The 23,671-nt window shown below is 33.8% G+C and overlaps 1 protein-coding gene across 4 annotated transcripts in view; it reads left to right on the forward strand.

Annotated features, from left to right (window-relative positions):
- EXOC1 (exocyst complex component 1) overlaps positions 1-20,761 on the forward strand; it is a 66,003-nt gene extending 45,242 nt beyond the window's left edge. For all 4 annotated transcript variants that reach the window (XM_081303352.1, XM_081303354.1, XM_081303353.1 and 1 more), the window contains 8 exons: positions 3,736-3,899; positions 4,709-4,816; positions 7,101-7,177; positions 7,753-7,981; positions 11,607-11,790; positions 14,182-14,381; positions 17,328-17,522; positions 20,086-20,761. In XM_081303352.1, coding sequence (XP_081159478.1) covers positions 3,736-3,899; positions 4,709-4,816; positions 7,101-7,177; positions 7,753-7,981; positions 11,607-11,790; positions 14,182-14,381; positions 17,328-17,522; positions 20,086-20,238 — 1,310 coding nt within the window. In that variant the 3' untranslated portion in view covers positions 20,239-20,761. The remainder of the gene's footprint in view (positions 1-3,735; positions 3,900-4,708; positions 4,817-7,100; positions 7,178-7,752; positions 7,982-11,606; positions 11,791-14,181; positions 14,382-17,327; positions 17,523-20,085) is intronic.
- Positions 20,762-23,671: the final 2,910 nt, after the last annotated feature.

A 23,671-nucleotide genomic window follows, 5' to 3' on the forward strand; every position in this document is an offset into this window, starting at 1 on the left:
AGTGTCAGAATCATATTTTTCCTATGTATCTATTAAAAAGTAATGAATAGGAGAGTAATTTTGTGATGCCTAGAAAACTACAGTAGCAGTTATTTTGATCTTAGCTATAAAAGAAGGAAAACTTAAAAAAGAGCAAGAAGGAAAACTAAATAATTCAGAAGATAAAAACAGTTTGGTTCATCTCTGAAGATCTAATTTATTAGTTGGAAACATTCATTTTAAAAAAAAAGTAAATTTCAAATTAAATACAAATGACCTAAATGCCAAATAAGACAAAATGTAGTTTTTTTAAAGATTTTTTTTCAATGATCCAAATGATGTTTAAATGAACTTTAAATAGTAATTATAAACTAAAATAGAAACCTGAAAATTTGGAAAGATAACTTTTCAGTGAATTAAAGTTAAGTAATTATAAATGAAATTTAAATTTCTATTGCTTTTTACTTGCTGATAAGAATGTAACAAAAGGAAATGGGCACTACTAGTAACTCTGATATGAATAGTGAGATAGAATGTAACAAAAGGAAGTTGCATAGTCAGTATAGTTATAGAGAGCCAAGGGAACATCCTTCTCTTTTTAAGCAACTCTTAAGTCTTTAATATCTACTTAATTCAAATAATTCAAAATATATTAAAGATGCCAGGAAAGTATGTGATAAGGTCTTTATATAGATCATTAATAAGCTTGATTAGTAAGTTTACTTTGATATCCTCAGAGGCAAAGAATTTTTACCCTAGGATGAATATTTTGGTACTTTTTTTTTCTTTATAGCCTACAAATGTACTTCAATAAAATAGCAGGCAAAGGAAATTTAGTAATTATTTTTTAAATCACCATCATTTTTTTCTACATGACAGCTACTTAATATATTCATTTGTTATTATTCTCCCTCCTATTTAATATTATAAATTCTTAAAAATTATGTGCCAAAATCATTATATCATTGTTTTTCCACTAAGAAATCTTGTTAATGCTAAAACCCTTCTTGAATACAACGCTCAATCACAGCTGGCTAGAATTGTAATTCAATAATTAGTCATTAATCACATATAATAATACCTATTACTTATTATACAATAGGTACTGAGAATGCAACAAGCAAAGACCCTATCTTTATTAAGTTTATATTCTCCTAGGGATTATTTAAAGACATTAAAATTTTTACTTGAGTAGTACTCCTTATTGCTGATAAATAACATTGATTAATTTTATGAACCCCAAATTATAATTAATGGGCACTACTAGTAACTCTGTATTCACTATTGGCTACTAAAAAAAGAAAATTATGTAAATATTAGGCTCTGTCCTGAAACTAGTGAACATAGCATAATGGTAACCAAAGACCAGTAGAAAGTACTGTTCAGATTGGCTAGCTATTATCTCTACTGCAATTCCTCTTTGCCACTTTAATGTGCAGGATTTTTGTTTCATATTCCTTTGAGCTTCAGGTAGCCATGGCTGGGAAGATATCTGTATCACAGGTTTAGTAAGCTAAAAGCTTATACTTGGTCTTTTGCCTTGAAGTGTTCAGGGATGGTGTCAACTGGCACATTGTTCTCTGTTCTTAAGGTAATTTTAAATTATGTTTATATTCTTTAGCTTCCTGTTTCATTCTATGGTTCTTTTTTTTGTCTTTCACATTAACTTTTTTTTAAGTATTTATTTTTTAGTTTTTTAGGTGGATACAATATCTTCATTTTATATCCATATGGTACTGAGGATCGAACCCAGTGCCTCACACATGCTAGACGACCACTCTTCCACTGAACCACAACCCCAGCCCCACATTAACTTCTAATTTGAGTTTAGCATCGTTCACAAGATGAGCTCTAAAAGTGATATATAAATATTATATAAAGCAAAGTTTTAGAATAAAAGAAATGCCAGATGACCCTAAAAGAGTTCAAAATCTTATATTAAATCTGTTCCTTCAAACTTCCCCTTCCGCATCTCCTGATTGTTAGTATTAAATATGTGCTTTTTCACAAGACAATTAGTAATTAAGCTCGATATTTGTTTTTAATTTTAAAATGGTCTTAAATCCCTTACATAATTTTCATAAGATATAGTACAAAATTATTTAGCACAGTAGAGATTTCTTTCAGGAACTTTCAAGGAACAAAGATTGTTAATATCTAAATATACAACTTCGTTCTAATAAATCTCCACTGTATTAAATTATTACTTGAACTTCATTTTCTCAAGAAACCAGAACTTGCAAATTACCTTTTAAATTTAAGTATACCAGCTTCCTAGCATTAAAACAAAAATCATTTAAAAGTATGTGGGGGTGTTGAGAAATATAGATTTTTTTTCTGAATATAAAAAACAGTACATTAAAAACTAGTAAAGTTTATTCTCTCATAATTTCTCAAACAGTAGCTGACCAACTAAACATGTGTTTCCACTTCTTGTTACTTGATGCTCATGGTTCTTTGCATGTGTCTTTTAAACTAGAGCTTTAACTTCCTCTTGTGCATGGTTTGTGCAAATTGCAGTTTATTAACTTGTCTTTGTCTTTGATGCTTGCAACCTAATCCATCACAGCTACACTGCCTCGAAAAGAAAGTGCTGTCAAACAGGAAACAGAGAGTGAGTATGCTTAGTGTATTAGAAGGTATTCTCAATGCATGTTTGTTTAATGTCTAGTAACTAGTTATTTGTCTTAAAAAAGTTAATACCAGAAATATCAATTGCTTTGAACTGCCAGGTATTGGAGAAAGAAAACCAACATGATGGTAGTGGTATGGCTATATCTAAGAAATATGTAATATAGGAAATTATATGGCAAGTAGTAAAACTTAGTGTCAGAAATTTATGAAAAGGCTTAACCATCAAACTTCTATTTTCAGGCTGTATTTAGAAACTCTATTTTTAAAAAATTTACAGATATGGTCAGATTTGCATAATGAAGCCAAAGTTTGTCTTAACTGCGTTTATTAGATCTCCATTTGTCCCTTCTGACCATTAGCAAGTAGTACAAATTAACTGAGAGGTATTGAAGAAAAATGTTTTTAAATATTATATGTATTGTTTGTATTTAATTCTGAGTCAAAATATCACATTTTCTTATAAATTTTGAATCCTTTAATTCCTTGGTGTTGTGAGATTGTCCAGCCGTATGTTCTTACTTCTCTTCATGGCTATGATAGATACCTAAATTCAACATAAACACAGATATCTCATAATAAGTATGATTAGTGATACATGCATTACGTTTAATTTATGTTTTAAGTATAGTAAATTCTCGGTATGTTTTGCTTTTCTTTATTTTTTCTAGTTTTTAAAGAACTGGAGTTAAGTAGTTCATTTACTGGAAAAAGCAGAGTTTCTAGGTCCTGGAATATATTAAGTTGAATTATATGTAATTGACTCTTTTTTTATAGGGCAAAATGATTAAGTATTGGCAGTTACATATAGATCGACCTAATATACAGATTTAAGGTGGACATGAATGATTCAGGCAGTTTTCTGCAGAAATAAAACAAAATCAAGTTAGCATACTGGTCCTTTCAGTCCTATTCTATGGATCTGTGTAGTTTTGCTTCTCTTTGCAATATGCACTGGAATGGGACACAAATGTTACTAAACAACAAGGACACTGTACATCCTGCCCCTTGTGCACTAAGTAATGTGAGTCCTAAAAGACCAAGACAGTAGGAGGTAGCCCTAATTTATACTCCAGATCTTTTATTTGTAAAGATCACAACTTTCAAAGTTTTATTATTTCTTAGGTCTTCATGGAAGTTCTGGGAAATTAACTGGATCTACTTCTAGTCTAAATAAACTCAGTGTTCAGAGTTCAGGGAATCGCAGATCCCAGTCATCTTCCCTGTTGGATATGGGAAATATGTCTGCATCTGATCTTGATGTTGCTGACAGAACCAAATTTGATAAGGTAAAATAAAACAAGTACTTCTTAACCATTAGCATTACTTTTTCTTTTCTAACAGCAGTTTACGGTTGCTTTAAGTGTTTTCAAAGATTTAGGTTCTTTGGGGTTTCTTTAAGACATTAGCCATGTCTTTCTTTCCAATTCCAAATTGAATCTGGGAAAAAAAAAAATACTAGTCAAATGGCAGCTAAAATGTGCATTATCAATTGAATAACATAAAAGTTTCTTTAAAATTCATTTTCATAAATCATAAAGTGCCGGGCACTATAGTACATGACTATAATTCCAGCAACTCAAAAGGCTGAGACATAGAGTCACAAGTTCAAGGCCAGCCTCAGCAATTTAGCAAGACCTTATCTCAAGATAAAGAATAAAAAGGACTAGGAGTATAACTCCATGGTAAAGCATCCCGGGGTTCAATCTCCAGTACCAAAAAAAATAATTCAGTCATAAAGTGCTCTCATCTCTAAGTTATTCAAATAACCACAAAGGGAAAATAACTGCTTAACTGGGTTCTGCATTAATCAAATAAGTTTTAAAAGTTTATTTCTGTGTTCCACTTCCTAGATTTGAAGAGAAAAACCCTTTTGAGTTTTTTTAAGTATGTTCTGTGGGCCTGTGTTACCTGGGTTATATTGTGTTTGTCCTACCATTTTTGGAAGGGGGTGTCTATGGGGTTCTGTAAACCCAACAGAAGCCCAAAGGCAATGCAGTATAATCCAGGTCCTTATAACAGAGGGAATTAATTGGGGATGTTATTTTAAGTACTTCATACAGCTTTTTCACTATAGGATCATTTTGGTTTTCTTTAGATCTTTGAACAGGTACTAAGTGAACTAGAACCCCTGTGTCTGGCAGAACAGGACTTCATAAGTAAATTTTTCAAACTGCAGCAACATCCAAGTATGCCTGGAACTATGGTATGATGTACATCTATTTTGACTGGTATTTATAGTCTGTAACATAATTAAACTAAATAACATGTGGTCAGAGTTTCATTATCCAAACAGAAAAGGAAAGAATGTGTGATATAGTGATCTTTAAACATTTTGTCATGTCATAAAATAATCAAAGCAGTGATAGTTTGGGCACCTGATAGTCCAGAATGTCTTACATCTAAACATTCTCTAATGTTTGTGTTTACTTTCTAAAGAATATTATTAAAAAATAATTTTAACATTTCAAATAATTACCAAGAAAAAAATGTGTATGTGTATGTATATAATATTTACTAACTACACACCTTAAGCCAATCATTTAATCCCTAGTTTTACTATAAAGTGGATATAGTGATGCCTGTTCAGCATGCGTTGGGGTGGCATAAGTAATTTTCTAGCATAGAAAATTTGAAGAACTTAAAAACACAGTACAAATAGAGTGATTTTTTAAATTAAGGTCATCTTAAAAATGTTTTCCTTAGACAAAAAATTCATTTTATGACTGATTTTCATTTGTTGCTAGAAATGGTTGGGATTTCATTGTTGGTAATGATGGTACTGGTGATAAGTTTGCTTATTTGTTGGTTTATAAGAATTTTTGATATCTTTTTGTTTTGTTTTGTTTTAGACACTGATGGACCTTTATTTTCTTCATTTATTTATTTATTTATTTTTTATTGATTGTTCAAAACATTACAGAGCTCATGATATATCATCTTTCATACATTAGACTCAATTGGGTTTTGAACTCCCATTTTTACCCCAAATACAGATTGCAGAATCACAACTGTTACATACTCACATTATTACATAATGGCATATTAGTGACTGTTGTATTCTGCTACCTTTCCTATCCCCTACTATTTCCCTTCCTCTCCCCTCCCCTCCCATCTTCCCTCTCTGCCTCCTCTGCTGTTGTTCAATTCTCTCCCCTTTTTCCCCCCCTCCCCCTTGCCCCTCATAACCTCTTATAATTTTGTGTATCATTGAAGGTCTCCTACCATTTCCATATGCTTTCCCTTCTCTCTCCCTTTCTCTCCCCCCATTCATCTTTGTTTACTGTTAGTCTTTTCCTCATGCTCTTCCTTCCTGTTCTGTTCTTAGTTGCTCTCTTTATATCAAAGAAGACATTTGGCATTTGTTTTTTAGGGCTTGGCTAGCTTCACTTAGCATTATCTGCTCTAATGCCATCCATTTCCCTGCAAATTCTATGATTTTGTCATTTCTTAGTGCTGCATAATACTCCATTGTGTATAGATGCCACATTTTTTTTATCCATTCATCTATTGAAAATTGGAAATCCATATGCAACAAATGAAATTGAATCCCTTTCTCTCTCCATCCACAAAAGTTAACTCAAAATGGATCAGGGAGCTAGATATCAAATCAGAGACGCTGCGTCTGATAGAAGAAAAAGTTGGCTCCGATCTACATATAGTGGGGTCGGGCTCCAAATTCCTTAATAGGACTCCCATAGCCCAAGAGTTAATAACAAGAATAAACAAATGGGACTTACTTAAACTAAAAAGTTTTTTCTCAGCAAGGGAAACAATAAAAGAGGTAAATAGAGAGTCTACATCCTGGGAACAAATTTTTTTTATTCATTTATTTATATGCGGTGCTGAGAATCAAATCCAGTGCCTCACACATGCTAGGCAAGTGCTCTACCACTGAGCCACAAAACCCCAGCCAGTATTTTTCCAGTTTTTTTTTTTAAGGTGGACACAATATATTTATTTTATTTTTATATCGTGTTGAGAATCAAACCCAATGCCTCATGCATGCTTGGTGAGCACTCTACCACTGAACCACAACCCCAGTCCCCTGATATATTTTTAAATGTTCAAGTTTTGTTACAGTGATTGGTGAGGTTTCCTTAATTGTTTCAATTTTCTTTTAAAAATTGCTTTTGGACATTTTCCATTTTTTTGTTGAGCTGCCTTGCCATTCCTAATATTCCTAGCCTCTAGCACTCTCCCTCCCCCCACCATGTGCACACAGATAAATGCACCTTCTCACCCCAAAGTAATTCTCAGGTAAAATTCTAATAACAATGCATTTCATGAATATCCTTAAATAGCACACTAAATTATATAACTTCATTAGGAATACTATCATTAAAAAATCATTATACTACCAATAAAAAATCATTACTTTTCATAGTGTATTCTCTCCTAGACATTTTAAGACTGAGCAGGCTTTTGCTATATAAACTAGTCAAATTGTTGGTCTTTTATTATGTAAAGTACCTAAATAATTTTTACAGACTGAAGCAGAGGATCTGGATGGAGGAATGTTATCACGACAACATAATTCTAGCACACAGTTGGCTGTGTCATCTGAGTATGTATTTGTTAATGTCTCTTATTTATTTTGGAAAAAAAAATTAACTTTTAGTGGGCTGGGGATATAGCTCAGTTAGTTGTTTTCCTAGCATATGCAGGGCCCTGGGTTTAATCCTCAGCACCAAAAAAAACAAACTTCAAATTGAAATATAGAGAAGTGCTGTTCATTGAGGAGTGCAGGTGTTTTTCAGTAACCTGACAGCACTGATAAGAATGTCCATTTTACTGGATTAAAATTGGTGTTGTGTGGCCCTTCAACTCTTCTTCCTAGTAATCACAGAAGATTCATCCAATTCTGACATTTGCTTATAGGAGGCAGCCTTTGAATTGTAATGAATTTCTTAGTATTCATGAAACACATTTCAGAATCCATCTTTACAGATGACATAAAGCTTATTGGAACGATAAGAACTTACCTTCATTAAAATATTTTTATATTAGAAATTGTACAGTAGTAAGTTCATCAATTTGGACATTTTTCATTGAAATACTAAATTTTAGTTATTTTTATATTGTGAATTAATTCACCTGAAGCTTATAATAACTTTTATATTCTTTATATTTTCTAAACAGGAAAGATATGATTCGACAAATGATGATTAAAATATTTCGCTGCATTGAGCCAGAACTAAACAACCTAATTGCATTAGGAGACAAAATTGATAGTTTTAACTCCCTTTACATGCTAGTCAAAATGAGTCACCATGTATGGACTGCACAAAATGTGGATCCTGCTTCTTTTCTAAGTACTACATTGGGAAATGTTTTAGTGACTGTCAAAAGAAACTTTGACAAATGCATTGTAAGTTTTTTTTATAACAATAATTTTAATCATTTCTTAAAACTAGGTACTTAGATCAAGGGGTCTCCAGCTTTCTCTTGGAGTTCTAATGTTTGCATCCCCCAAAGCCTTAAAAATGGGTATTGGTGTCAACCTATATGAACAGTTAGTGGGATGGCACTATGCCATCTGTGCTGTGCTGTGAATCTTGGCAAGTTCCAGAGTAGGTGGCACAGTGGTAGCAGCTGTGTAAAAGAGCCACTGATTACTGACATCTCAGTGACCATTGACTTCATGGAACAAGTCAAACTGTCATGTGGGCTTATTGTTACAATTTTTTTTTATATTCTTATGAGAAAGCTAATTTTTGATTATTTTAATTGATAGTTTTCTTTATTTTAGTAGTTTAATAATTTTAATAATTGTATTGCTTTATTTTAAGAATGAATTATTATAATAATATCCAGTAATCATTATTTTTCTTATTCTAGTAGGGTAAAAAAATCATTAGCAACTTTTTTTATTGTCTGTTAGGTTTTCATAAGTTTGTAGGTCTGAATTGAGCTGGATTATATCCTTTAAAAAGGGTTTAATCTTATTAATGCATTTACTTTTTAAAAGTGGATATGTATCATTTGAGTATTTCTACTCTGTAACCTCTCAGTTATAGCTAACTCTTGAATATCCATGCGATAATGAGAGGTTAAAAAAAAATATTAAGGACAATTAAAAACCCATGTTGTTTATGTATTTTTTATTTTGGGAGGTTACTAGGAATTGAACTCAGGGCCTCCTACATGGTAGACAAGCACTCCATTACTGAGCCACATCTCTAGTCTTTTTTAACATTTTATTTTGAGACTAGAGTCTGCTAAGTTGCCCAGGCTGACCTCAAACTTGTGATCCTCCTGCTTTAGCCTCTCAAGTAGATGAGATTACAGGTGTATGCCACCATACCTGGCTCATTTTTTATACTTTATGTAAAAGTATAAAAAAGTATATACATTTTTATACATATTTTATTATATACTCTGTAAAATAATATTTACAGAGTTTCTGAAACTATAAAAGCAATATATTATAGAAACTTGACTATCTCTTTAATAAACTTGTTAATCCTACCAACATGATTTCACTTGGTATTGGAAATACTATGAAAGTTGACCATTTAGCTGTCAGCCTAAGTCTGACTATAGGCTGACAGCTAAAAGGAAAAGGAAGAGCTACCAAAGGCTAAGATAATGAGTTCCATGTGATGCAGATGCAGTTGTAATGCTAAATCATAAGGACACTGCATGTTTACAGAATGTAAAGGCTTAGTTGTTTTTATCAGTAAAACGTAAGTTCATGGAGTACCTCTTGCTTGACCCAGTAGAACTTAGGATGTGGCAATAGATAGATGAACACAGTGGTTCAAATGAAGTGCTTAACACACCTGGCATAAAATAAGAGCCTAATCCCGCATAGCTTGTGTAATTAAGAATGGCTTATTAAAGAATGGTCCTGTTACTCTCAAGACAGGTACTAGAAAAATGGTGTAACCTAGAGAAAAGTATAGATTCACATTATCTCCTAAATTTCATATGTCTAAAGGACCTACCTGCTGCCTATCATTCATCTCTTTGTCTATTTTAAATCACATCTTATAGTGTCTGGCAGACTGTATGTTCCCAACAAGGTTATATGTATTGTATATTTTGGCATTTAAAACAAGAGAAAAACCTAGGGCATGCAGAATTTGAAAAGGTAATAAACAGGATCTGTGTGTGTTGAGGAAAAAGCATAAATGTCAAATGACTACAGAATGTGGAACAGCACCTGAGTTCTACAGTTCCATCAGGTGCCCAAGCAAAAAGTATCAAGTATTCTTCAAAGAACAGGACAAGAAAGCTATCCTTGCCTGTACTAGAGCGAAATTTAGAGTCACTTATACATCAAGTTCTACCAAGCTGAATTCTGTGATCCAGAACTTGTCTTAACCGTCTTTCACTTGCTTTTCAGGATTCTTCACACTATGGTGATGCAGACTTGTTCTCTTAAACCTTTAAGAATTATTTGACTTAGTTAAATTACCATGGACAAAAGTTGAACAAATAATATACCATGGCTATCATTAAAGTTGTAGTCTTAAACAGTGAATAACCTGCATGTCGTTCTGATGATGGCAGTATGATTGGGTAACCACCTTGAGAGAAATTTGGGTGACTTTTGTTAGAATTTCCTCATTGATAACCCTTTTCTTAAATGAATGCACTTTTTCTACTCTGTGCTTGACACAAATCCAGAGAGGATTTAAAACATTCCCTGCAGGCTGGAGTTGTGGCTCGGAGGTAGAGCACTCGCCTAGCATGTGTGAGGTCATGTTTAGTATATACAGTGGCCTGAGTTTACACACACAAACACTTTTCCTATTAATGTTCAAGTGTCTTCAAACTATATGTCCTATATATTTTAAATGCTACACAGAGAAATACCTATATGAAGCTTAGTAAGAACAATAGACTAGCATTCATAATTAGTGTTTACTATGTACCAGGCTCAGATCTAAGCATTTTGCACACACCATCTCATACCACCACCACTCTCCCATCAGGCAGGTGGTTAGGCAGGTGAAGTGACTTACCTGAAGTCAACAGTTAAAAAGTCACAGAGCTGCTATTCGAACCCAGACATTGTGGTTCAAGCACCTGCAGTCTTACCACTGCCTTCTCCGCTGCATCCAAATTTACACCTCATGGATATCAGCGTTACTGAAGGGTAACATTAGTAAAGATAATATGAAATAGTTGACAGTACTCACAGGGCCTTCTTATATTAATACCTGAAATAATTATGTGTCCATTTCATATGTTCAAATTATACTTCCAAATTTGTGACACATTAAACAATAGGAAGAAATTGAAATAATTTGACTGTGAGTAGATCTAGATCCCCTAAGAATTACATAATTCCACAATTGAAGCAACAGGTCTTTTTCAACGCTGGTGTCTGGATTCTGTCTATATAAAACATCCCCATTTTACACTTGATCACTGTCAAGCACAAGCACTTTGCTAAACTTAGAATTAAGTCATTAATAGATGGGCAACTTTATAATACAAACCTATAATAGAAATACCTGTCCTCCCTCTGCATTACTATACTCCCAAAGAGAAAATTTTCTATCCAAACAGAAATTTTAGATTGATGAAAATTAGAAATGGCTATTGTTCTCAAACTTGGCCACATGGCCATCAGTTCTACTAACCCAGAGAGATCTTACGTGTCCTCTGGTATCTGATCTGCTCTAACACAGAATGGGCAATCGCCCATAAATTCATAAATGATAGAATTGCATATTTATTGTTTTTATTTAACAGTCCTGAAGTTCACAATTCTCCAATGTGTCTTGTTTGATTTTTCCTTATTCAATCTTATTTTCTTAAATAAGACATATTAGAAAAGTGTTTTTTAAAATCCATACAATTAGTATTTCTTGGTTACCCTTGTTGTGATTCATCTTTAACAGTTCAAGCTATAAATAAGCATTCCAAATATTCTAGGGTACTAATGTCCCTGCCTTCATCTTATATGCATTTGATTATAATTATATTTAGTTTCTAAGTTCCTTGGCTATTTCTCTCCCCTCCTTTCTGCCTAACTTTAGAGTAATCAAATAAGGCAAATGGAAGAAGTAAAGATCTCAAAGAAGAGTAAGGTAGGAATTCTTCCATTTGTTGCTGAATTTGAAGAATTTGCTGGACTCGCAGAATCAATCTTTAAAAATGCAGAACGTCGTGGAGATCTGGATAAAGCTTATACCAAACTCATCAGAGGAGTGTTTGTTAATGGTAAGCTTTTGTTCTAAAGAATTTTTGTGACTATTGTTTTCATTATTTCTGGTAATTCAAACATTGGAGACACAAATGACCTTCCTTTTCCATATTCCATAGTCTTATTTTAAGTTTTCTGAAGTTAAAGGTTTCTTAAATCCGAAAAGGAAGCAGTACATAAAACCTATTTATATTCAGAAACCACTTACATTTTAGAGTTTATAGGGACTTATCACTATACAAAATTGAAAATCATTTTTAAACACAAAAAATGATCTCCAAGATTATATTTGCATTTTAACAAGAGTCTCTAAAGATGATGAGCAGTGATGTCTATGTAATGTGAACAAATCAATTCAGTTCCTTAGGCCTCAATTTTTGTTGCACAGGGAGATTAGTGCCATAATACTATATATAACTCACTGTCTTCCTAGTCAAATCCCACAGTCAAATTAGAAACAGAATAGACATGTCATTTAATTTGAAATAATGTACTGATTACTTATACTCAAGAATTTTAAGGGGCTGGGGATGTGGCTCAAGCGGTAGTGCGCTTGTCTGGCATGCGTGCGGCCCGTGTTTGATCCTCAGCACCACATACAAACAAAGATGTTGTTTCCGCCAATAACTAAAAAATAAATTTAAAAAAAGAATTTTAAAATCTAAGAAATTCACAAGAAGTGGAATCATTTCATCAGTTGCTTATAACATTTTGAATAGAAACATTTGAGAAAAGATAGATTTAATGATTGGTTGATTTTTTTTTCTTTTAAAATTCAAATTAGCTTTGTACTGTTTATTCTAAAATAAAATGTACTTATTAAATATCCCCTCAAAAAATTGGAAAACAGATTTTTTAAAATCAAGAAGGAAGCAAGAATCATTTGTAGTCTCATTGTTCAGAGATAACATTTAATTTTTTTAATACTTTTTATTTGTCAATGGACCTTTATTTTATTTATTTATATGTGGTGCTGAGAATCGAGCCTAGTTCCTCACACAGGCTAGGTGGGTGTTCTACCACTGAGCTACAACCCCAGCCGCAATGACACTTAATTTTTATTCTTCCAAAATGTTCAGTGTCACTCTTCTTCTCAGTATATATGCACATATATATTGTGTGGGGGGTGGGGGTGTTCCTGCATGTGTGCTTTAATGCAAAATTTTTTATCATGCCTTACACATACTATTTTGGAAGCTGCTGAACCCTATAATCCTATTGTGCATGCTTGTCAATTAATATGTATGACTATAATCATTTTAATGACTAGATAGTCTTCCATATTTCATTATTTATTTTAAAAATCTTCTATTAATATGTTTTACTTTTTCTCTAGTTTATTTATCTTTGTATACTTGTTGAAAAATTTCCTTAGGGTAAATTGTAAATAAATAGAATTTCTGGGCCAAAGAGGTTGTATATATCTCAAGACTTTTGCCAAATTACCATGATATGGTGAACTCGTACCTGTTTAGGGCTATGAGCAGTTGGTGAAAGTTTCCATTACTATATATGCTGTATCAGTGCTAGATATTACTGTGTATTATCAACTTTTTTTGCCAGCTGAATAAGCTATAAACTATTTCACTAATTCAATTGCCTTTCATTTATTTTACATTTTAAGTAATTAATCAACTTGGAGTTTAGTGAAAGATGTGAAATAGGGATTTAATTTAGTGTACTCAAAAGGACCAGTTTAGCCAGGCATGGTGGTACATGCCTGTAATCCCAGCAACTCGGGAGACTAAGGCAGAAGGATCACAAGTTCAAAACCAGCCTCAGCAACTTAGCAAGACCCTATCTCAAAATAAAAAAAAGGTTTCAGGGTGTGGCTTAGTAGTCAAGCACTTCTGGGTTCAATCCACAGTACAAAAACAAAACAAAACAAAACAAAACAAAAAAAAAAAAAAAAAAAAAACCTTGTCCTGAAACATTTTGAATAGTTTATTTCCCCACTGATTTAAAAAGTCACCTTTATGTTGGGCATGGTAGCACATGCCTGTAATCCCAGCCGCCCAGGAGGCTGAGGCAGGAGGATTGCATGTTTAAAGCCAGATGCTGCAATTTAGCAAGACCCTGTCTCAAAATAAACGTAAAGACGGCCGGGGATGAAGTTCAATGGTAGAGCATCCCTGGGTTCAGTACCCTTTATTGCAGAGGGGTGGGAAAAAAAAAAACTCATACTAAATTTCCATTTATACATGGTTCTATTTTAGGATGACTTACTGTGTTCAGGTGTCTGTAAAGACTCTCCAAGACAAAAAAAAAATTATTTAGTCCAGAAATGTGCTTGATTCTTAAACATACAAGAGAAAAAAAAAAAAAAGAATCACCACTATGCTGATAACTAAATATGGTTATAGTCATATCAGAGATTTTATTTATATTTTTTTCTGCTTTGATTTTAGTGGAGAAAGTAGCAAATGAAAGTCAGAAGACCCCCAGGGATGTGGTTATGATGGAAAACTTTCACCATATTTTTGCAACTCTTTCTCGTTTGAAAATCTCCTGTCTAGAAGCTGAAAAAAAAGAAGCCAAACAGAAATACACAGATCACCTTCAGTCTTATGTTATCTACTCTTTAGGACAGCCTCTTGAAAAACTAAATGTAAATATATTTTTATTCGGAATTTTTTCTTGGTTTTGTACCTGTGTGCATCTGTTTACATGTGAATAACATGCATTTATTTATCTTAAAGTTGCTGGTCTACTGACATAGGAGGAAGACTCAGTTATCAAAGATGACAGTCTGGAGACATTGCTAGATATTCTATGCACATTATTTCTTTTTATGAAAATTGATTGAACTAAGGTAGTATTCCCTCATTTTATAGAAGAAGAAACTGAAAGTAAATAAACTTGCCTGCCATCAAAATAGTATGTAAAAGCAAAGCTGGGGTGGGAGTGAACCCAGGCTGGGCTTTCTGTTATACCAGGCTCTTTCCATTCTTGCCTCATAATGACCAGTCTGTGCCAAGATAAAAGGAAACCAAGATTTGTTTTTTACATTACCTTTGCTTTTCTTTCTTTCCTAACAGAGCAGATCTAATAATAAAAGGAGATGATGATTTTAGGGTACTTTTTTAACATAGCAGAAGCTTAAATGAACCCTTCTAACTAACTTTGCCCACATTGTGATCAATCATCTTTTATAATTTTTTCATTTGAAACTAAAACCAAATACATATCTGTTGCAAATAATTCAAAGAAATATTTAAAAGACATTTAATCAAATATAGAAAGCCAATTCCTTATAAAACTGAATCAGACAGCTCCTTTTTGTTTTCTTTTTGTAACCAGGGATTGAACCCAAGGGCGCTTAATCACTGAGCCACATCCCCAGCCCATTGCCCATTTTTATTTAGAGAGTCTCACTGAGTTGCTGAGGGCTTCACTAAGTTACTGAGGCTGAGTTTGAACTTGTAATCCTCCTGCCTCAGCCTCCCAAACTGCTGGGATTACAGGCATGTGCCACCATGCCCAGCAGGTACTCCATTAATCAGACAAAAGATCCATCTCAGCCAGGCACTGTGGCATATGCCTATAATCCCAGAGGCTCTGGAAGCTGAGGCAAGAAAATCATAGGTTAGAAGATAGCCTCAGTAGTTTAGTGCAACTGTAAGCAACCTGGTGAGACCCAGTCTCAAAATACAAATTTTTTTAAAAGGGCTGGGGATGTGGTTCAGTGATTAAGCACCCTCTGGGTTCAACCATGATCACACACACACACACACACACACACACACACACACACATCCATCTCGCACCTAAAAACTACATGATGCTTAATGCATTATAGGCATTTTCTTTTAAATTAAATCTAAAGTGGAAACATCACCAAAAGCCTTTACTATTTAACATAGTTCTATCTAGTCCAGTAAGACCAGAAACCTACATAAGAGTTAAAGAATGGAGTGTAGGGATTATCGTTGCCAGTATATGTATGATATGTTGAAAATACTAGTCTCTGATTAAGGGGCAAGATTCAAAAAATAAATATATTGAAATCCATTTATTGCCAGAAATGGTGGTACACACCAGTAATCTCAGCAATTAAGTGAGGCCATAAGCAACTTAGCGAGGCCCATTCTCAAAATAAAAAAATAAAAAGGGCTGGAGATGTGGCTCAGTGATAAAGCACCTTTGGGTTCAATCCCTAGTACCCAAAGGGGGAAAAAATAGTAATGACAGGGTATTGTCTTTATCAGTATTAAATCATATTGTAAAGTGCTTAAATACAGGCATATCCGACAGCAAAATTTCATATTAAAAATTCAAATATAGGGCTGAAGTTGTGGCTCAGTTGGTAGAGTGCTTGCCTAGCATGTGTGAGGCACTGGGTTCAATTCTAAGCACCACGTATACGTAAGTAAATAAAGGTTAATCAACAACTAAAGAAAATGTTTTAAAAATCTAAACATACTTAAAGACAACCTGAGAAGAATATTTGTAATCATACTGTAATCAATATATTTAAATAAAGATCTTTTTAAAATCAGTAAAGTACCAAGACTCCAGTATGTAACTAGGAACAGCTCCTGAATCACTACTAAATGTTTGAGAGCAATTAATTTCATTTAGCCAAAAAATTATGGAATAAAATGACAATCTTTTTGTAGTCTGGCAACCATGGTTTTATAATAATTCAAGATAGCTGTCTTATATACTGTTGACAGAAATGTAAATTGGTTGAACTTTCCTAGAAAGCAATTCGTACACAACAAAGCTCTTCAAAATGGTCATACTACTCCACTGGGTAATTTCAGTTATTGAAATTTTTACTAGAAAATAATTAGTATTGTGGGTAAGTACTATATACAAAAGATATTTATGACAATTATATTTATAAGAGATATTTTTAAAGATATGACTAGATTTTGTCAACTCCCAAAAAAGGAAAATATCCATTAACTGAATAGTGATTCAGTTATTAGATGGATTATTATGTAACCATTACAATTTGTACTTAAGAGAAATCAAGGTGTGTAGTTCAGTGGTAAAGTATGTGTGTAGCATGTGTGAGGCTCTAGGTTCAGTCCCCAGCACCAAAAAAACTCACAATATTCAGTGGAAAATGCAAGGAAGGTATGGAGTTGTAATTTCAATTGTGTACTTACATCAAAAGATTAGAAAGAAATCTAAAATGTTAATAATGATTGTCTCTAAGGGTTATAATAGGTGATTGTTATTTATACTTTCACACATGTTGTCTGGTTTTTATACAATGGATATGTATTGTATCATAATACCATTTTGGGGTTTTTTTTTTGTTGTTGTTTAGTTTTGTTTCAGTGCTGGGGATTAAACCCAGGGTCTTCTACATGCTAGGCTAGTGCTATTACTGAGCTATTACCCAGCCCTACTTTTATTTTTGAGACAGGGCCTTGCTAAGTTGCAGAGGCTGGCCTTACACTTGCCATCCTCCTTCATCAGCCTCCTGAGTAGCTGGAATTACAGGCATGCATCACCACACCCAGCTATTGTCTGATTTTTGTTTAATTGTAATGATAACAATAGTCATTCTTAACTATTATTTATTTTCATCTCCTTAAAGCATTTCTTTGAAGGTGTTGAGGCTCGAGTAGCACAAGGTATAAGAGAGGAGGAAGTGAGCTACCAACTTGCATTTAACAAACAAGAACTTCGTAAAGTTATTAAAGAATATCCTGGAAAGGAAGTGAAAAAAGGCCTAGATAACCTCTATAAGAAAGTTGATAAACATTTATGTGAAGAGGAAAACTTACTTCAGGTATGCTTCAGGGTTTTTGGTTTGGGGTTTATTGTTTGCTTACTTGTTTGGTTTTTGGTTTGGGGATTGAACCCAGAGGATCTTTCTACTGAGCTACATCCTCAATCCTTATTTTTTTATTTGGAGATAGTCTTTTTGTTGTTGTTGTTTAATTTTTTATTCTTTTTAGATATATGTGACAGTAGAGTATGTTTTTACATATTATACATACATGGAGTATGACTTCCTATTCTTGTGTGATGTGGAGTTACACTGGTCACATATTCATATATGAACATAGGAAAGTTATGTCTGATTCAGTCTCTGTCTTTCCTAATCCCATCCCTCCTCTCTTCCCTTCTTTCCTTTTGTTTAATCCAGTGAACTTCTATAATTCCCTTCCCCGCCCCTTGCTTTGTGTTAGCATCCACATATCAGAGAGAACATTTGGTCTTTGGTTTCTTGGGATTGGCATATTTTACTTAAACATCATATTCTCCAGCTCCATCCATTTACTTGTAAATATCATAATTTTCATTCTTCTTTAAGTCTGAGTAATATTCCATTGTGTATTATATATGCCATATTTTCTTTAACCAGTCATCTGTTGAAGAGCACCTAGATTGGTTTCATAGGTTAACTATTGTGAAGTTGATCTGCTTATAAACACTGATGTGACCACATCACTGTAGTACACTGATTTTAAGTCCTTCGGGTATATGCTGAGGAGTGGAGGAGGTGGGTCAAATAATAGTTCCATTCCAAGTTTTCTGGGGAATTGGAGATGGAGTCTTGCTAAGTTTCTGATGGTCCCGCCAAGATGTCCTGGCTGACCTGCCTCAGTTTCCCAAGTCACTGGGACTACAGGCATGTGCCACTGTGCTCAGCTACTTCATTCTTTTGACCATCCTGGCTTGAATATATATTGCTTTTCTCTAAAATATTCCTCTATAAATTCTTCCTGTTTTCCACTTTTAGTACAAGAAGAAAGTTTCATAATATGCAAATCAGTTTAATAAATTGTGAAGAAGAAAGCAATAATATTTCTGTAATTATAGTCATTTCTGCTTATTTTATATCCATGTTTTATTGTGATAAGGCATTAAGTTGCTTCTCTTTTATTTGATTCGATTTGTTTTTGTTTGTTTAGATCTTAGTGTGGAATATAGTACAGTGGGCTTGTAGAGATTAGGATCAGAAATGGGTTCATAATCTGGATCCAGATGAAGCTGTATGATTTGGGGCAAGTTGCTTAATCTCTTCCTTATTTGAAAAGTATAAATGATGCCTCGTTCACGTGGACACTACTGTTATTGTCATTGCCATTTTACAAATAAGAAAAATCAAAGCTTAGAGATATGGAATAACATGACAAAGACCTCATAGCTAATAGATGATAAAGAGATTTAAACCTTAACTTAAGCCATTGTTCCTTATAAACTATGCTGAAAGGCCCAGAGATGAGTGAGAGTAATTCTGATTTTAACATCATAGAAGGCCTATTTAGGGATATTACATTTTTGTTGACATCTGAAAGTATAAGAGAGGAGGAATTTTAACAAGTAGGGAGGATGGCATTCTAGCTGGAAGAAATAACATGATCTTAAAGATGAAAAGGGTAATAACAGTTAGGGAATAGTGCTTAGTCTTAAATTGATAGAAAATTGGGATTTATGAGGTTCACAAGGAAAAAAAATCCTGGAAGAATATATTTCCTTATCTGTGAAATGGAGATGATGGTCACAGTACCCACCCTCACCAGGTCCTCTTGAGACTTAAATAGGATAATACATATACAAAGCACTTTGCACTGTGCTGATGCAGAGTGAGCTTCAATAAATGTAAGCCACTATGTCAGTGTGTGGCAAATTCTGTTTAATAGTGGTCCACATATTAGTCTCCACTGCTGGGTTATAGTTATTCGATTGTAGATAGTGATCTCTCTCACCCTGGTGTCTTCCCCAGCATCAAGCTGTGTTTTGCATCATCACTTTTAGATAAAGAAAAATTTAAACTTGATCTGAAATGGAATTTAAACATTAATTGTTGCATCGCATTTAATCTATAGTCAGTTCTCTACATAATTGTGCATAGCCATATCTGTGTTGGTATAATAGCTAAAACATGATGAGTGTGTTTGTGTCTGATGCTCTTGTAAGTGCTATACACGTGTTTATTCATTTAACTCTCACAGGAATCTTAGGATGAGAAGGTATTATTATTAATACCCTGGTTTACAGATGAACTTGAGGCATAGAGCAGTGATAATCACATACTTGAGGCCACAGATCTTGTAGACAGAAGGTCTTAGGATTCTTGCTCCAGAATGCATGTTCTTAACCACTATACTATGCCAAATTCTTAGACAGTGTCTCGAAATTATTTCTACAGACTTGATTATGAATTATTTCCATTCATAATTTAATGACTTTTGGGGTTTTTTAAATTTTTTTCATTGTCAATGGATGTCTATTTTGTTTATTTATATGTAATGCTGAGAATCAAACCCAGTGCGTCACACATGCTAGGCAAACATCCTACCACTGAGCTACAACCCCAACCCTTGTTTTCTTTTTAATAATAGGTGGTGTGGCACTCCATGCAAGATGAATTTATACGCCAGTACAAGCACTTTGAAGGTTTGATAGCGCGATGTTATCCTGGATCTGGTGTTACAATGGAATTCACTATTCAGGACATTCTGGATTATTGCTCCAGCATTGCACAGTCCCACTAAACCTTTTGAAAGAAGAAAAGATAAATGAGTAAAGCACTTGTGGTATATCAGAAACTATTTAAAAAATCAAGCCACTGATTTGAGAACCCAGACTTAAAAATTGGTGTAAAATTAAATATCAAAGAAATGGATAGTACTATACTACAAAAATTTAAATGCAAAAGTATAAATAATATGGCAATTTTATCTGCCCAGTAAGTTGTATACTAACTTAAAGCCTTTATCTCATCATAAAATGCCATTAGCATTTTATAACATCTGAGCAGGAAATTTTCCTTTATTGCCTAGTTTCTTGTGTTTCAGAGTGATTATCCTACATGTCATACATTGGGAGTTCTTTGGCACTTGCTACTTTTTCTTTTGGTTACAAATCATGTAATTATTAAAATATCGAACAGACTTTTTTCCCACTAACTAATGTGTAAATGGACATAATGGAGTAAATAACAGATGGTCTGTTGCACACTGAAGTTTTAAGGATTATGTAACTCTTGTGTAGTAATAAATCTGAAATAAAGAGATTTTCAACAGAGTTAATAATTGGTGACATTATTCTTAGGGGTTGTATATGCTGTCTTTTATGTAAAAGCAAATTTTTGCAAAATCAGTATATAAAAATTACTTGCGTGTGTGTGTGTATATATATATATACACACACACACACACACACACACACACACATACATACACCACAAAACACTTCAAAAGTGTAATAAGAAGATTAACAAGACAATAATAAAAAATACCACCTCATAAAATAGCACCAAGGATAATTAGAATTTAAGACTAAATCTAACAAAAGATGTATTATGGAGTGAATTGTGTCCCCCCAAAATTCATTATGCTGAATCCCTGATCCCCCATGAGACTACATTGGAGATACAGTTTTTAAGGAGGCAAGATTAAATGAGGTCATAAGGGTGGAGACCTGACTATAAAACTGGTACCCTTAAAGGAAAAACTCCAGATTTCTCCCTTCCATGAGGGGACACAGGGAGAAGGCATCTCTTACAAGCCAGGAAGAGGGATCTCACCAGGACCCAGTTGTGCTGCCAGAATTCCAGCCTCCAAAACTAAGAGACTAAATTCTTTAAGGTACACATTCAACAGTATGAACTATCGAAGCCTGAGGTGAATAATTCAAGAGGCATAAGACCTTTATGGAGAAAATTATAAAATTGCCATGTTTCCAGATAAGAATAAGGTAGAAATGACAGTTATTCCCAAATTTAATTATTTAGTGCAATTCTAGTCAAAATCACAACTGTTTATTTGGTTTTGTTTTGGTAAGACTTGACAAGCTGATTTTAAAATACATGTGGAGGAACAAAAAAAGGCTAATAGCCAAGACACTGCTTGACAGGCAGGAGTTTCCTTATCAAGAATCATAGCTAAAGCAGCATTGTATTGGTTCAGAGATAAAGAAGTAGATAAATAGTAGGAAAATAATGTCAGAAGAGAAAAGCAAGTCACATTCAGTATGACTCTTAATACAAAAGCTCAAAGACCTGCAAAAGTAAGCAATACATGATTTAGAATTGCAAATGTAAAACTAAAGAAAATGAAGTGATTGCAAATTGTGAAGTGATTGGAGGAACAAGAAAGTGAATGGTATCTAACAGGAACATAGAGGATTAAAAAGGAGCATGGTAAGGTTCTTCTATATAGGTTCTTCTACTACCTATATAGATTTCATTGTATCCTGATACTTTATACCTTACATATATACTGTCTTATACCAGTTCAACATTTAATTTTTTAAAATCACATATGTGTGTATGTGCATACATTTTTACTGGAATATAATATTAAACTTGGATATTTATGGATGACAGTCTGAAACCAAGGAAGATCTGGTAATTTGATCAAGGTCAATGAACAAAACTAATAGTCTACACACCAAACTCGTTCTCAGAGTGCTGGACTTTTGCCTTTCTCTCCTAACAGCAGGAATAATACATATATAAGCATATATCACATCGAAGGACCAAATGCTAGTAGCAGACAAAGCTAACTTTTAACCCAGGTGACTTAGCTTTTCTTTAAAGAAAAAGGAGTGCCTTGCTCCCCTCAGCAACAGTTTTCTAGACCTTAAAGATCTATATCATTATTTTCTAGAAAAGACATGTAACTTTTAAACAAACTAATAAAAATCATGAGAGAATATTAGTAAACAAAAAAGTACTGAGAAAATAAAATACACAGGAAATTAAGATATGTAATATATATTGAATATCAGTGCTATTGAAGAAGTTGATCACTTCTGTTCACTCTCTCCTTGGGGATCCTCCTTTGAGAAGCCAGTGCTTCTCGAACTTTAATGTACTTGTGAGACAACTGGGGACCTGGATGAAATACAGATTCTAGTTCAGTAGGTTCTTTGAGGCCCAAGATTCTGCATTTCTAACAAACTCCCAAATAATTTCAATGCTGTTAGTCTGTGGCCCACAGTTTGAGTCCCAAAGCTTGAAGATGTAAAGGTACCTTGTTCACAACTCTAAACAAGTCGGGATTATCTGTTGTTTCTGTCTTGGGAGATGGCTGACATTTATGCTTGCAGTTTGAACAGTGTTTCAGGATGTTATTTTTGGCGTTACTGTGATGTAATGCTCACTTATCCAAATTCCTGAGTGAATATACTTCTGAGTACATTTAGTAGTAATTCCTAATTTCAAGAGAGGGTGGAAGGAGGGGTCAAAAGGCAACTGGGCAGATCGAACATGAGAGGAATATATGAAAAGAGAAAGGAGGTACTAAGAAGCAACCAAGAGAGTAACAAGCTAGATATAAAGTAACAACAATCCATAAGCATATTGCTTCTCTACCATCTTGAGAAAGCAGATTCTCAGAGACCAGCATCTCAGTGGATTTCACTTGTCCATCTGAATCTTATGCAAGATGGGTCTTCCTTGGATTGGAGTCGTGGCTTAGTGGTAGAGCACTTGCCTAGCATTCATGAGGCACTGGGTTAGATTCTCAGCACCACATATAAATAAATGAATAAAGGTCCATAGATAACTAAATATATATATATATATATATATATTTTTTAAAAAGATGGGTCTTTCTGGAAGTTAAACATTTTCCCTAATTGTCTAGAGCACAGAGTAGTGAAAAAGAAATCAGGAAACTGAAGGGCAATGTTCTAATCTGAATTTTTTTTGACACCATAATATCTTTTATTTATTTTTTAATATGGTGCTGAGGATTGAACCCAGTACCTCTCACATATGAGACAAGTGCTCAACTTCTGAGCTACAACCCTAGCCCCTAATCTGAATTTTATACCTGCCTCCATTTAATTTTAAACAGTTAGCTTTTCCTGGCTGCCTTTAAATTACACATTGCCCTGTAATTCTCTCATAAGAGACTATTATTTCCCTTCATGGCACTTACCATAATCGATTTGTCTGTTTTACTTCATTAGTATCTT

This window comes from Spermophilus citellus (assembly GCF_964194105.1).
Source record: "Spermophilus citellus genome assembly, chromosome: 8".
Taxonomy (NCBI): Eukaryota; Metazoa; Chordata; class Mammalia; order Rodentia; family Sciuridae; genus Spermophilus; species Spermophilus citellus.